At 42.8% G+C, this 16,105-nt stretch overlaps 2 protein-coding genes across 4 annotated transcripts in view; both read left to right on the top strand.

The window, feature by feature from the left end:
- The window catches only part of LOC121614543 (solute carrier family 12 member 7-like), a 39,876-nt gene extending 36,216 nt beyond the window's left edge, over positions 1–3,660 (top strand). Inside the window, exons 22-25 of one of the 2 annotated variants that reach the window (XM_041948469.1) lie at positions 813–982; positions 1,180–1,194; positions 1,481–1,614; positions 2,487–3,659. In XM_041948469.1, the coding sequence (XP_041804403.1) occupies positions 813–982; positions 1,180–1,194; positions 1,481–1,614; positions 2,487–2,578 (411 nt within the window). In that variant the 3' untranslated portion in view covers positions 2,579–3,659. Of the gene's footprint in view, positions 1–812; positions 983–1,179; positions 1,195–1,480; positions 1,615–2,486 lie in introns of both variants that reach the window. The other variant, XM_041948470.1, reaches the window with a different exon arrangement.
- Positions 3,661–9,818: 6,158 nt separating this feature from the next.
- LOC121614542 (collagen alpha-1(XVIII) chain-like) overlaps positions 9,819–16,105 on the top strand; it is a 49,795-nt gene continuing 43,508 nt past the window's right edge. For both annotated transcript variants that reach the window (XM_041948468.1, XM_041948467.1), the window contains exons 1-2: positions 9,819–9,913; positions 10,210–10,274. In XM_041948468.1, the coding sequence (XP_041804402.1) occupies positions 9,903–9,913; positions 10,210–10,274 (76 nt within the window). In that variant the 5' untranslated portion in view covers positions 9,819–9,902. The remainder of the gene's footprint in view (positions 9,914–10,209; positions 10,275–16,105) is intronic.

Here is a 16,105-nt window from a genome sequence, read left to right as displayed (position 1 = left end):
ACGATGCAATATGGAGCTCTAGTGACTGTGGGCCTTCACCCACACCTGTGTTGTTAGATCAAGAGGAAGAGGATGCTTGACAAATGAACAAATAGGGCAAAAATGCTCTGTTTTGGAAATATAGACAAAAGTTTTGCCAAGTCACATCCACACACACATCTCAGTCATTAGAAGTATTCTAATATCTTAAACGAAGAGAAAAGAGAAGAGGGATTTTGATATTAAATACTTTTTTTGAGACTTATAACTGCATAATTAACACAGGGAGCCAGGAGTTGGATACCGAATTTTTAAGATTTCATCGTCTTTAAAGAAAATCATGTAAACAGAGCAGGAATTTTACTGTGTCCACTGTAAAAGACAGCATGTGTGTTTCTGTGCTCTTTCCCTGCATGTGCTGTCATCACCGTAAACCTGTCCATCACCTCACTGCCATAAAAATAACTACATCTTCATCATTTCTGTTCACATCCTCGTCCCTCTTCATATTTTCATAACTTTAAAGCAATGACATGTTTGCAATGACATCCACTCTGTGTTACTTTAAAGTGTCAAAAAATCCACTAAGAGTAAGTTAAAGTACAGAATGCGACTGAACAGATTGAATCTGAATAATTTGGTTTTATTTTGAGCAGTAGTAGTAAAATCATATTATTGATTCCCGGAGATGCCAGACTGAGCTTGACCTTTTTGAGTGAGGCCTTCTCTAGAAATTGGATTTGACTGGAAAGCCAATGAAGAAGAACGAGGACGTAACGTGGCTGAAGACTAGAACCGCTAAACTGTCTTGTTATTATCCGTCGTTTGTTTAGGCCCAGCTGATCCACGACCGAAACACAGCGTCTCATTCTACAACGAATGACAAGGCAGCAGGGGCCGCGCCGGATCGCGTCCACATGACCTGGACCAAAGACAAGCTGATCCACGAGAGGAACAGACACAGAGAAAGCATGGGAGTCAAAGACATGTTCAGTATGAAGCCGTAAGTACAGCCAATGAGTTTTTTCTATGCATTGTACTTTAATCATTATTGTGATTTTCTGTGTTATGTGTTCATATACGTGCTGTTTAATCCCTACTGCATCTAGGTAATTTAAAAAAAAAAAAAAAAGCAACAATACAATCATCTAAGCAGCTGATCATTAATGCTGACATGTTGTTTTTCCTCCCTTCTTCTAGTGAGTGGGAGAATCTGTAAGTCACTTCATCTTTCACTTTTTGCTTGCATGTGCATAAACCCTCCGCGCACATGGTGAGAATAGTCTCACGATTTGTTGGCATGCTCGTTTGAACGTCGATCACAGGTTCAGTTTGCATGGGCGTCGTTGTGCATGGTGACAGATATGCAGCTTGCATGTGCCTGTGTTCCTCCCACTGACTCGCGCTGTGCTCCCTGAACACTGATGAATTGGAGAAACAGTTCTGTGCAAAGGGAGGCCGAATGACCGATGTTCTTCCTGATGTCTTTGGTTTAATGTAGCAACCAGTCCAACGTGCGCAGGATGCACACGGCTGTGAAGCTGAACGACGTGGTGGTCAAGAAATCCCAGAGTTCACAGCTGGTGTTGCTCAACATGCCAGGTCCGCCGAAGAACAAGAAAGGGGATGAGAACTGTATCCTTTATTCTTTTTTAAGCTAACATGCCGCTGGCTGTAGCTTCAAATCTACTAGACACAAGATTAATATTCATCTTGTCATCTAACTTAATACTAAAATTACTTACACTGCTTCATGCTCCCATGTAAAGATTTTACACAGAAGAAAATTAGACCACAAATCTGAAATAATACAACTTTCTTTTTGCTTTTGCCGTCTGTCCACACTACAGAGGCCAGTGGTGGAAGAAATATTAGAAATACCACACTGAAAATCCTCCAATAAAAAGGTTGCTCAAGTATAAGTACTATCAGTAAAATGTACTATAAGAATCAAAAGTACAAGTATTCAATAGAGAAAAATCCCCCTGTGAGTGGTGAACTGTTAGACTGGCGATAGCCACATTAAAGCAGTTAAAACATACACATGATGGACTTGTGGACTATCGGCCGATCCCGGTATTTTTAGCCTCATTATGTTTAAAGGTGGCCACTTTTAGACCAGTGAATGAATGAATGATTCAGCATTCAGAGAAATGGCATTAAGACCTCAATGTTTGGAAATTAAAATGCACAAATAATATTACCAGACTGTCACCTAACGACAAGAATGGCTTGAACTCTTATCTCGTATCTTAACTGATGACTGGCAATATTTTTACTGTAGTATTAATATTAAAGTATCATTTTACTGTTGTAGTTGGTTGAGGTGAGCTAGTCTGACCATTTTGTGAGCAAAAGTTAATTTTGAAAGGTAACTAGTAACTAGCTATTACGTAAATGCAGTGGAGTAAAAAGTAGAGACGAAGACGAAGGGTGGATGTATGTGAAAATGCCAGCATGTGTTGCTCTCATGTGCAGAGTCTCCTTAACCAGAGTGCGTCTCTCAGATATGGAGTTCCTGGAGGTCCTGATGGATGGCCTCGACCGCGTCCTGCTGGTTCGTGGAGGAGGTCGGGAGGTCATTACCATCTACTCCTAGCATCAAGCGGTTCATAACTGTTTGGGAGGGTACTGGAAGGAAACTGCTCTGGACAGTAGGACACCAGAGAGCAGGGGTTGACGGAGGAGGGTCATGACTTTGAGATGGGACACGGACAAAGATGTGGGAAAGAGGAAGTGCAGTGCACCCCCCCCCTCTCACACTGTCAGGAGAAACGAGCAACACTGCCACTAATGTTTTGGAGGACCATGGTTGCTGGGAAGGACAGGGGAGTCTACCTGCTGCACAGCCTGAACTCAGTGCATCATCTAGGGGCACAGAGGTGCTCTCTACACCCTCTCCTCCTGGAACTCCACCACATCTATACGAACTGTGTGGCTGCACTGTGGAAAAAATCTTTCCTCAGATAAACTGTGTTTCCTGAAAGAGTTGCCATTTCAATTGAACATATTTTATTGCTTCACCATGGACTTGCTGGAGGAAAGAACACAAACTACAGCCTGTTGTCATATTTAGCATTTCACTGATTGTGGTATCTGGCAACAAGCTCGTTGGTTTCGAGGAGGAACGCTAACGTAGCGGACAGTCTCTTTATTTATTTCATATGGCAAGTACTGACTCTGGGATCACAGGATGAGCTGAACATGTTTTTAGCTATTCTTTTTTATAAAATATCATGTTTGGCTCAAATCTCGTGATCAGAAGTTGTCTGATGTCAGGGCGAATGTGGCAGTATTGATTGTCTTAAACACTGTTTATTCACTGCTTTTTGTTGTCACAGATGATGTTAGTGTGCCAAGTGATCAAAGAGGAAGAGACGGTAAAAAAAGCAATGCAGGAACTTTTGTGATTTTAGTGAATTTTAGTGAATTTAAGTTGAATCATGGATTTTTGTATTTAAGCAAAATGTTACTCGGCTCAGTTCTTCAGCAGCCTGTGTGCACTGATGAGGAAACCTGAGAAAACGCGGAGCCTGTGTTGTAGTATATTCATTTAATATGACTGTTTTTTAAGCACAGATAACGTTATCTACAGTGTGTTGTTTGTTTATTCAAGAAAAAAGGCGTGCATACATTAAATAGATAAAAAAAAAAAAGTTAAGTCTGGAACTCCTCAGTACTCCTCAGTACTCATGTGTCGTGTTGTTCCATGTGTTTCCTGTCTCCCTGTAGAAGGACTAATCAGAGAATAAGCTGATGTCTTGGACTTGAACATAGCCTGCTGTCTTTGATTACATCACATTGTATGTGATTTGCTGACATCAGTCACACCTTGAAAGCCCAGAAGTGCTTTTTCTTCCAGGTTTAGGCAGGAAAATGGTCACAGTCAGAGTTAACACTAAGACAAAACTGTCTTTATGATCAAAGGTAGACAGTATTAAATGATCATTATGATCATTTAAGTGGTTTCACTGTATTTCCTGATCTCAGCAATTACTTTAGTGAGTGTTATCATGCAGAAATGATGAAAATAACGATCCAAGTTGTAGTACAATGGAATGATCCTGAGACTGCTGTTGGAAACTGGACATAAACACCAATCCATCCACCACTACCTTCTGCCCAAGAATTTCCAACCTATTCTCCACAAATTTTCACAACGACCAAAACTTTTGCTTGCTTGAAATCAATCATTTTAATGCATTTGAAAATATTATCAATGTTGTCTTTTCTGAGCCCCTCGGACTCTACAATTACAGGCCCAGATACTGTGAAAAGTCTTTACACCACTGAACATCCAGATGTGCCTGTCTTGATTTGGGTTGAGTAATACCTTTAATTATTATGTAAAAGAGCAATGCACTTAAGCCTCAATGTCAGTCCAGGAAGAATGATTTAGCCAATACTTGGAAAGTTTAATTCAAAACTAGATTGGACTTTTGAATTAGATAAAAGACTAGAGGCTGTAAAACCCCACCGCTAAAACGGAAGCTGGTGTTTCACTTTACCTATTTAACTGATATTTTCACCAGATAGCAGGAGGTTCTGCCATCAATTACTCAGGATAATAACAGCATCGACAATAAATCTTAACAAAATGCAGGACCTGGATAGCGAGCACAGGTAAATGTGTCATGTTAATCCACTCCTTGAAGGTTAGGTTGGTTTCACTTTACAATCAAGAGATGGTGAGAGTAACGCTGACACCACCGAGCTTCTGCTGAGCATTTTAAACACTAAGGCCACAATCATAGAGGAGCGTACAGTATGTCCATCTCTATCAGAGCTTTAGGGACCACTTGTGCCCAGAAATTATGAGTTGGCCCACAGTGACAAGTGTTTGTTAAGGCTTGGATGGAAACTCCCATAACATGACACGAAACATGCATCTACTGACACGCACAGCCAAAGGCAGGAAGCGTCAAAGCAGGATGTCTGCATCAAAGGAAATGAAGCCGAATGACAGACGCGGACCACATTTCTCTGATTGCTCTTCAGCAACCGAAACTTCTTAGTCATTTATGTGAGTCACTGATCTTTATTTTAACGTCCAATGGAACCCGTTCCTGTCTGACCCAGATGAGAGCTGAGCTGGACTGCTGTCGTCTTACGTAACTGGCCCGGGCTCACGTTCAAAAAATCAATTTAATCCAAAAATCATCATTGTCTCTTGGCTCGCAAAATAACAAAGACGATCTTGGAGCTGCAGTAGGAAGCTTTGAGGGGAACTTGGCCTCGGATAAATGGCTTCCTGTTTGTCCCACCGAGCGGTTAGCCGGGTCAGCACGCACAGAACAACAACAACAATCACGGTCTGATGCTCCGATCGCTGTCTGAGCTACAACTCTGCTACATTCTGTGCTCGTCTGTAATCCTTACTCTTTAAAGAACAGCCTGTCTTTTGCTACCATTCAGAACAGTTAACCTAATTTGACACTTTATTGTTTCCTCAATGGGAAACTTGTCCTGTGGCCAGGATCCGCATTAAAAAAAACAACGACCACAAGTGTCACTGTATAAAAAAATTTCACAGAGCTCATGAAAAACAAGATGGGAAAATGACGGGTTCACGGAGGCTTACTTTCTGCAGACGTTGGAAGTTTTACAAGACTTGTGCCATCTTCAGCTTCTTGCTGCTGTTGTGTAAGTTCTATAAAAGTTGCATAGAAGTGCAACACACATGATCCTGCACTGGCTCACATGTAGATGGACACATTATGAGGTTAGGAGCGGCACAAACAACTACCCGTAATGTGTACATCATGTGGTATGTGTGCATTGTTATGTGCACACTGAACGCTCACTGAACTGCTTCACGCCAGTGCACAAATCAAGCAGGACACAACAGCATGGCTCATGCCAAAGCTTTTGGTCCATTCTGCACACCCTGCACAGATCTCAGACACACACCAGCTGATCGCTCGGATGCCTACAGCAGGACTAGCACTGAGTTTCGGTCAAAACTAACTCATGCATGGCAATTCTGAAACATGTCGGTATATTTTGACTATATAGACATTGACTATGATTTAGCTCAAAGCGCTGCAGTACAGTACAGCCTCACTGAGCGGCTAGCACAGCTGTAGACTCTTCAGTCTTGTTTCCATGTCACACCAAACATTTAACCCATCCACGCATGGAACTGCAAGACACCACTGAATATCAAGCATCACAAATTAACACATCCTCTGGAAGCACATGCAGGCTACAAATCCAGACGGAATCACTGATTATATGTCTATACTACTATGAAATTACATATATACAGACCTGATCAAAATCTTAAGACCAGTTGAAAAATAGCTAGAATTTACCTTTTGCACATTTGGATTTTAATGAGGTTTTAAGTAGAGCTACAATATGCAAAAGCAAGAAGGGGGAGTGTGACAAAAAGCACTTTGAAATTTATTAGTAATTTATTGAAAACAACAAGTAAACTGAAATAGGCTGTTTATCAGCTGATCCACAGTTTAAGACCACAGGCTATAAAAGCCAAAATCTGCTAAAAATTCTCATTTTCTGTCAGGCGTTCACACGGTCATGCCCTCCTGATGGCTAAAGCTAAGAAGCTTTCTCTTCTTGAACGTGGTCGGACCGTCGAGCTGCATAAGCAAGGCCTCTCGCAGCGTGCCGTTGCTGCTGAGGTTCCTCCTCGTCTGTGTGGTAACAGCTGGGTTTTTCAACAGGACGACGCTGCAGTTCACGATGCTCGCTTGACGAAGGACTTCTTCAGGGAGAATAACATCATAACATCACTCTTTTGGACCATCCCGCATGTTCCCCTAATTTAAATCCCATAGAGAACATTTGGGGATGGATGGCAAGGGAAGTTTATAAAAATGGCCGTCAGTTCCAGAGAGTTGATGCCCTTCGTGAAGCCATCTTCACCACTTGGAGCAATGTTCCCAGTAGCTTCCTGGAAACACTCGCATCAAGCATGCCCAAACAAATTTTTGAAGTGGTTAACAAGAGCGGTGGAGCTACTCATCACTGAGTCCTGCTGAGAATTTTTTTTCTGGTTTGGAGAGTTTTTTGTAATTTTTTGAGGCTGTGATCTTAAACTTTTGATCAGCTGATAAACAGCCTATTTCAGTTTACTAGTTGTTGTTGTTGTAAATTCTAGCTATTTTTCAACTGGTCTTAAGATTTTGATCAGGTCTGTATATTCCCACAAACCCAGACTACCTCAGCCTTTTCGATGTTAATATAGATCACTTTCTTGTATAATCGATACAGGCCTACAACATAATATTCTGCATGCTTATCACTGAGGCTGACCACGGCCACCATCTTCCCACAGCTTCCACTGACCTTCCAGCAAAATCTGAAGATCAAAGATAAACAGCATTTTCTTCTTTTTTTGGAGAAGCCGCCAATCTGAGAGCTAAATCTGTCAGAAGAGCTAAAGAGGCAAAACACAAGCGGCTTAGGAAGGGAATGCACTCAGTGAAGACAGAGATGGACAGAGGATGGGGGGCGGGGGGCGGGGGGGGTTGGAGAGGAAAGGGAGGGCACCTTTCTTTCTTTCTTTCTTTCCCAGCCATTATCATTCCTGGATCTGCTAATAGTGGGGTGTTAACATCACAACATGGCTAATTTCACTGAGACTCCCTCTGACCTTGTTGACCCCTGAAGCTTCGTCCCTGCTGGCCTGGGAGAGAAAGTCCAGCACAATTTTTTGTATTGTTTTGGTCCACCTGGAACTTGAGGTCCCCCCGCTTTGAACTACTGAGCTTGTTCAAAAAGTATCTGGATTTATGCTGCTTCTTGAACAAAGGGGCCTTTTCTTTGACAATCTTGTTAGAAATGATGTTAAACTCATTTTGCCTGAAGCCACGCAGACTAATCTGATTAATATCTTCTTTGTAAAAAAAAACGACAAAACAGCAGACAGACTAATGGCTGTTTCTGCATTGTAAGACTTCACAGAGTTTGTGATCAGCAGGGTCAGTGTGGTGGTGCGAGGGCGTGACTGTAACTCTCAGAAAATATTTTCTTGTCCGACTGATTAAAGTGCTGAAAACCCCGAGAGCGACCAGACAACAATTGACATGTCTCAGTCAAAATGGCCTTTCTGGAGCAAATGGTCTTTGGGGAACACATGAATGATGGCTTTTGAAAAGATGAATTCCTCTTTCGTGTTGGAAACCAAACATTTACCAGGCAGCCAAAGGCAACCCCCTCCTGCCCACAGGGGTGCTGTGTGCTGGTGTCTCACTCAGAGCAGCCAGGGAGTCACTTTCCATCTAATTTGAAAGCAACACAGCAAAACAGCAGTTCAATTATTTCACTCATCTGTTGACAGGTAGTGCACTGATTTGTGAAGTGTCATCTGAACAAGGCACTTGCATATAAAAACCTTGTGCCTCCCGCATATTGACTTTTTAAATGTGGAGAAAAGACAAAACACCAGTCTACATTCGCCTCGCCAGGCAAAGTAGGCGCCTGCCCCAGATTCATTTTTTGCAAATTAAATCATAATGTTAACCAAGGTGGGCACAATTACCAGATGACGTGGCCCCAGTAGAGGGCCCTCATCTCAAGATCTAGTTTTAAATTGAAATGATGTCACTTTTAATAGAATTAACACAGTCTTTCAAACGTTACTGAATCAGTTCACTGATTTTATGACTTTTATGATTTTACATGCTACAGATTAACATTTCAGTGGTTTTATCATAAATGTAAAACACAACGCTGTTTTGTGCAGTGTTTATTGCCATTTGTGGTTAGAGTGTCTTAGCGTGACAGGACATCTATGCAATAGGTCTGTCTGTCCTCAAAGTGGAGCTTTTTAGGGGAGTTTCTCCTTATCCAGATGAAGGGTCTAAGGATAGAGTTTATTGCGACTGTACAGAGTGTAAACACCATTCAGGCAAATTTTTGATATTTGGCTGTATAAATAAAACTGATTTGACTGAAACAGTGCATATTCCCAAATAAAGTTAATTCAAATGAGCACAAAGTGGCTCAGAGAAAACCTGGGACCAGGTTTTATTATTCCACCACAGGATTACTGGTTGTTCTCTGGTTTGCTGTTTTCACTTTATACCAACAGGGAATTTGAGGCTCTACACAGGGCGCATACATCATATGCAGAAGGTGGGATGTCAGAAGGGGCTTACAGGTTAATTGGGCCATGCTAATTGCTATATATCCCTATTCATTAATTATTTCATTGATTCATTAACTTTCAGTTCATTTATTCTTAGTCTGATATTGGCTGCATGTATCATAAAAAATGGTCCTGATAGAACTGGAAAGGTATTGATGTAATCTTATATTATATACAGATAGATTCAACTTAAATGATAGCCATAAATGTTCATTATATTGTAGAAAGATGTGACAAATGTGACAAAACAGTAAGACATACCACACAGAAGTAGGATTTTAATGTAGGAGGTTTTTTACTGCGGGAGTTAAGTATAGACAATTTGTTTTTTATTTGTATGTTTTTCTGTTGTGTGTCGCATGCATTCATATATGTGTGACCAGAACAATGTGCACATATCATAAAGCACATAAATGTGCAGACACACATGCATTCATGAGTATAATATAATAATAATGAAAGGAACTTCACTCAAGGGGCAGGTTAGGAGAGAGGGTCCAGTGAGTGAGTGAGGGGGGAGGTTTTCCTTTCCTCCAAAGGAGTCAAATTTCCCAACTCGTGGGTCTGAGAGTCACTCAGCTCAGAACTGAGAGAGGCTTTGTACTGAGAGAGAGAGAGAGAGAGAGAGAGAGAGAGAGAGAGAGAGAGAGAGAGAGAGAGAGAGAGAGAGGGAGAGGGAGAGAGAGCAGCAGTGTGACTTCAGGTCTGCACAGTGAGGCAGAGGGACCAGAGTCTGCTGGGATTTCATCACACACATGCACTTGGAGTTCACCTTCAAACCTGGACCTTAATTCATTTACTCGCTGACATGTTTCGAGGGTAAGGCAGTCAAACAGGCTATAACCTTCACCTTTCTGCACACACAGACAGCAGAGAGGATTTTACTGCACTGTACCTGACGTCTCATGGCTTCACTTCAGTTCCCTCAGAGCAGACCTGCGGTGCAGCCACACGTCTTCTATACGCAGCTTTTTCATGCGCAAACAGCTCTACACTGGAAAAACAAGCTATTTCATATTAATGTTATGACATATTTAGACTTTTTTAATGTTTTTAAGTATAATTAAAAATTTCCCAAAGGCAGCTTCCATAATGTGACTGATGCGTCTCCTCAGGTGGTCTCTTGCCCTGCATCTCGCCCTGCTGTGCTGTCTGGCTGCTGCCCTGCAGGTTATAGAAGGTAAGGCTCTTTCCCTACACCGCTACTGTAAAGGAACATACAGCTGGGACGGCTCCATGAGAGGAGAATAGGAGGGTTGAAACACTTTGGCAGTGACCCGACAGATGCTTTATGAAAGCAGTGAAATGGAGCTGTTCCTCATGTTGATGATATATCGCCTTAACTGATCATTGAATCTCACCAGAAAACTTCATGACCATGGAAGGCAATTCAGTCCATTTTATAATGTATATTAGAGACATTTATTTTATTTGACGATACTGTTCATTGCCTCAGATCACTGGCCATGTGTCATGTTTGGGGTCAGCACTTCTAACGTGACGTGAAAAATGAAGAATATTCATCATAATGTCAAAGGTTTAATCGTTGACCATATGGAATCATCAGACTGAGGTCTGAAGATGCAGATGTTATAGCTTCTCGTGTGATTGCTTCAGCACCGGGTGTGCACATATGCAATAATTCATCAATCCGTCTATTGTCTATCACAGTTTAGCAGCCATAATTAATAGCAGCATCTGTCAAGCTTTGGATTTTTGAGGAGGAAGTGTATCTGCAGCTGCAGAATAAGAGTAACACCAGCTTATTTCCTACAGTACCTACGTCAGCGTCCAAGGCCAGGGGCGCTTCATGCTCCATTATTTTCAAGATGTCTTTAAAAGATTTTCAAGTGAGCTTACAGCACTAAAGAGAAAAAAAAGTGACTTAAAGCTTGTGAAGCTAATGTGAGTCTAATTAGCTACCGAGCTGCAGTTGATAAAACTTACGAGTAACACTTCAGCTGACGGACTCAGAATCCGGCTTTGGTTTGCCTCTGCCTGCCACCTCTGTCTATAGAGGTGTAGTTCCTTCCACACTGATTTCCTGTGCTGACTTCTTCATCTTGGGCTTCAAAAAAGACGAACCCAACTTATGCAGTCATCTTGACTCATACACACTGTTTCAGCACTAACAATGAAATCAACGATCAGGCTGGCGGTCAGGCTGCTGTGCAGACCTCCAGCGTGTAGTCTTTGTGCGTGATTGGCTGAAGAGCTGCTCAGGTTGAGGCGGGATGCCTGCTCAAGTCTTAGCCTGACCCAAAGAATGCCAAAGGACTAAGGTAATCAATCAATTAACAGTCTTTGATCACAATGGCTGCACTGGAATTTCATCAGTCACCCACTCCTCCCTCACAGACCAGGGGTCAGTCCCACTTTCCATTTCCATTTTCACACCTCTGTCTGCTGCTGTGGTTTTCATTCAGTGACCCCCCCGCTGTGAGGCTCCTCTTCCACGGCTCTGTAGGAGAGAGGGAGTTTGTTTGTTTGGCACCAGACCGGGCTTCCTCTGCCCTCTTCATCCTGTTTGTGTGTGTGTGTACTATGAGGTAGCTGGAAGCGGCAGGCGAGGCAAACGCGACACCAGGGTGAGAAATGAGGTGTCGAGTTTGTATGGTAATGGCGTGAGGGGGGTTCATCTGCGCCGCACTTGCTGTCTGTGTGTTTGAGGAAATCAGAGGGGACGGTGCGGACACTGAGCTTTGAAGTGGGCTGTTGAGAACACAGGTGTCCCTTACAGGTTCAATGTCAGCATGTGTAGGTCTGAGGGGCATTTCTGACAATGTATGAGGAAAATCATTTACAGAAAGTCAGGAAGAACTAATCCAGGATCCAGCGTTTCTGCAGGATGCTGCACATGTTCGAGTTATTTATCATCACACAATGAACACGGCTCATCACATTGTGGACTGCCACAGGCTTGATGGTTAGAGAGACCGTCTTGTGACCAGCCTAGAATATCAGAGTGTTCCCACTGCACCCTTGAGCAAAAGGTAGCTCAGAGCAAAACACTTGAGCCCCGAACTGCTGAAGTGGAACTATGACTCTGCAACATTCAGCGTCAGTGCAGACAGCAGGGGCAGGTTTATGCTCGAAAACAACTAGCTTGGGCAACACAGCGTTCGACATGATCAGAAGGAAACTTTCTGTGAGCCAATAATTGTTCAAATATGGGGATAACGATAAGCACTGGACATTGAAGAAGGGGTGGGAATAGCTGTGTTTTTCACCTCTGCACAACTGGCCAATCACTGTGTGAAGCGGCGCAAGTGTCCATTTGCTGACTTCAGCAGGTTACAACCGTTTTTGGATGCACCAGTCGGGTCTGAAAAGCAGTTTGCATGACGCCTTCAGGGTGTGGAGTTTGGGGCGGTGGAGGGCATGCAACAATCTTCATGAAGGAGAGTTGCCTCTCATGCCAGATCTAAGATTAATGTTAGCCTTTTCAATCAGAATCTTTTCTGCAATCTTTTTGCCTAACCCTACCCGCACCGTCCCAGGTGCCATGTGCAGACACTGTGCTTTTCTCGGATTAAGTCAGCTTGGTGCAACAGTTTCAGAGAGCATCATTGTTAGCGTCTAAATTTCCCAACACACCACAGCTGAAGAAAGAAATTTTATCCTACTGTTTCCACTCTCCGAACTCCACCCTGTCCCCCCGAAAGCACTCTTATTCCTGCCTCCAGGAACCTTCACTTTCCATTTACCTCTGGTTGAGTTGCTCTGAAAGGAGTCCATGTTTAGCCAATATAAATGATCGTGAGGTGAGCCCAGTGGGAGTCTGTTTTGGACGGGACATTCCTCTGTACAGTGAAACTCAGTCACATTGTTTTACTGTTGACAGGTTCAGTCGTATTGTGATCGAGCTTCACATCATCAGCCATATTTTGGTTCTGTCAGTCGCTGGATGTTTGCTCTGTGAACCTTATTCACCTCAGGAAAACAAATTTACTGACTCTCTTTCAGTCATATTCAGTCGCCTCCTCCCATATTTTTTTCACTTTTACCTAAAAGCCTTTCACTCCTGACCTTATTTGGTCTCTGATGTTGCTGGAATAAAACTCCCACCAAGCTGCCTTTAGTGTTTTATGAGTGTAAAAACCTGGCAGGCGAGCACGTCAGAGCGCTGTATGAAAGAGCCCCTACCTAAATGTCTTCAGTATATTAGAGGGCTGAACGCCCTCACTGCAGCGGCGTCCTGTCTGGAATGTGCTCATTCAACCAGAGTGACTTTGATTCGAGCACAGTTGGGCACAATGGGCCAACTGTAAAAGGTGTCATTGCAGTATGTGTGCAACGGTCAGCTCTATGGGATTCTGATGGGAAAAAATCAGTCAGTGGAAACCTGAAAATGAGAATGGGTGTTTCTTGTAGGGTCTTTCCGTTGAAAACGGCCGTGTGTTTTCCATGATGTGACGCTCGCTGAGATGATGCAGGTCTCATTACCTCGTGGAGGGAAAGCTCCTGTGCTTGGATTGGACACGAGGAGAGACGAAGCTGCCGTTGCAAAGTTAACCTGACGTCAGATGCAGTTATTACACATACCTGACGATGTTTCAAGATAACTTACAGCTCTTACTGTAACGTTTTTTTAGAAAGGAAACACCGAAATGTCACTGGATTTCTGTTGTTGTTGTTTGGGTAGGCCGTTTCCATGGTTACTGTTAAAAAAGTTGACCATGAATCATGGCCATTGTGTCTCTGCTCTGTGCTATCCAGGCTATGCTTTGGGGCAAGACGCATACAAAGAAAGTCTTTTCACCATGAGAGCATCTAAAACTTTATTTACTTGAGGAAAGTGGTAACATTCTGTTTATGTGCACACTTTATGGCTGTTTTTTTAAATACTTTCATTCATGTTACTGCCTGCTGCACATGTGAAGATACAGAACATAAAACAAACATTTGAGTTTTCAATTTAGGGCTGTGACTGATAATTATTCTCACTCTCAGTTCATCTGCTCTTTTTTTTCTTGATTAAACAGATTGATAATAACAGATTGATTAATCTGTTAATCATTTTCTCTTTCAGGATTCAGATGAGACAGAATATGAGCAAATCCTTGCATTTGAGAAATGCCGATATTTGAAATTTTTGCTTGAAATGAGACATAAATGATTGGTGTATAATTAAAGTATTTTGTTTCGTGTCGATCAACGAATCAGTTTATTGACGAACTGTTTCAGCTCTAACTCAGTGTAGCCGTGTTTGGAGGGAAGTGAAGCGTTGCACATGCCGATACCACTCATAAGTTACATGTTTGAAGCCGAAATGTTTGATGCAAGCGGAAGCTGACACAGGAAGGTTTTGTCTGGTAGAAAGTAGGAATTATACAACTTGACTGCAAAAGTCTTTGAGGACGACAGCACAGTTACCTTTGACAGTCCACAGAAGAGGAGAAGGATCTACTTTAGTTTGGCTCAGTCTCGTCTTGCACCGCTCCTTCGTCCTTGCAGTGTGTTGGCTGCAGACACACACGGCGAGAGGAGACGCAGCTCTGCGGTCTATATATAACACGTCTATATGCATCCGCAGTGCTGCATCTGCTCTCTGTCATGTAGGACTCGTAGCTCCTCAGGCCAAAGTCGTTCAGATACACACAGAGAAGAGTGTGAGAGCTAACGAGATGGCATCAGGCTGACAATCATAACCTGAGCGTGGCGTTTTACCTTCCTGGCTTTGTTCGCTTTGATTTTTCCAACTGGTCTGACTTAAACATTCAGGGGCAGCTGAAGTTTGAACTGGGACCAGTTTCCTGTGCAGGCTTTCTTATTCCTTTCTGTTAGATTTTATTCGCTCTCTCATTTTGAGGTAACCTTCAATAACAGCCTGCGTTTCAAGGGAAAGGTGGACGGGACACTGTTCTTCTGTGCGGGTGTTTATACTCAGGTGTGCTTTTGCATATTTGGGTCTGTGGCTGCTGAAATTATGGCCATTTGGCTGTTTGCAGATGGAGAGTACCACACACAGACACATACACACACACCAACTCTCTGCCTATAAGGGCAAATAACACACACACACACACACACACACAAACACACGTTGTGACCTTTGCACTGTCCTTGATGTGGCGTGTCATGCAATAATATCCCAATACTGCTAACATATTCTCGATTCCTGATCTTCTGAGGTTCCCTATTATTCCAACAGCAATTACTTTATCATATATTCATTCATAAATTACCTTAAATGCAAAACCTCAGTTTGGTCTTCAGAGCTTTGTTTCACATTTAAAGATGAATTCCTTTTTGATCGTATATAAAACGGCTTCACGCTGACAGAGGCCCAGCAGCTCCTTCACAGGTTCTGTGTTTTGACATTCTGTGCCACAGCTGCCCTTCTATTATTTACCTTTGGATTAGACACAGCAGCCGAAATCCTTCCCCTTCACTTAGCCTCCATCCTTCCCCGAGGCCGCGTGGATGTGCTGCTGAGCTCCAGCTCTTTAATCCCTGCGTTGGTTGGCGGCACTCCTAACGAGTGCTGTTACATCACAGCTGACCATACCTGTGAAGAATGGGCAGTTTGAAAGATGTTGGTCAAACCTTAACAGCGACCTTAACCTCAACACTCAGATAAACATGACTGTGCAGCAAAGCCACTCATCAGTCACATGTCAGAGCCTGTGCAGAATTCATCAAACACCTCAAAGTCAATTTTATATATCACACAGGATGCTTTGAGTGGAGCTAAAGTGTTTTACACATGCTTGAAAATGCAGGACATCACAACTAAAATAAGCTTTAATTGCAAAGGTGTGATTTTTTTTGTAGAGTGACCACCGCTTCTTTCTGGATAAAATCAGTGAAGTGTTATTTCGTATAAAGATGTTTGTGCACTCTGTATCATCTACTCCTCGCAGGGTTGGACGGCTCTGCAGCTTTCATGAATCCTGGTGCAGAGTGGACGAAAGTGCTTTTACTCCTATGACTAAAGGAGGGCAGAGCGTGCTCAGTGCATTTGGACTGATTTACCACTCTCAGATGGTAAATGTCTCTCATCGAGGG

Source organism: Chelmon rostratus, chromosome 12 (genome assembly GCF_017976325.1).
Source record: "Chelmon rostratus isolate fCheRos1 chromosome 12, fCheRos1.pri, whole genome shotgun sequence".
Lineage (NCBI taxonomy): Eukaryota > Metazoa > Chordata > Actinopteri > Chaetodontiformes > Chaetodontidae > Chelmon > Chelmon rostratus.
Note: the sequence above shows the minus strand (reverse complement) of the source record. Positions and strands in the feature narration are given on the sequence as shown.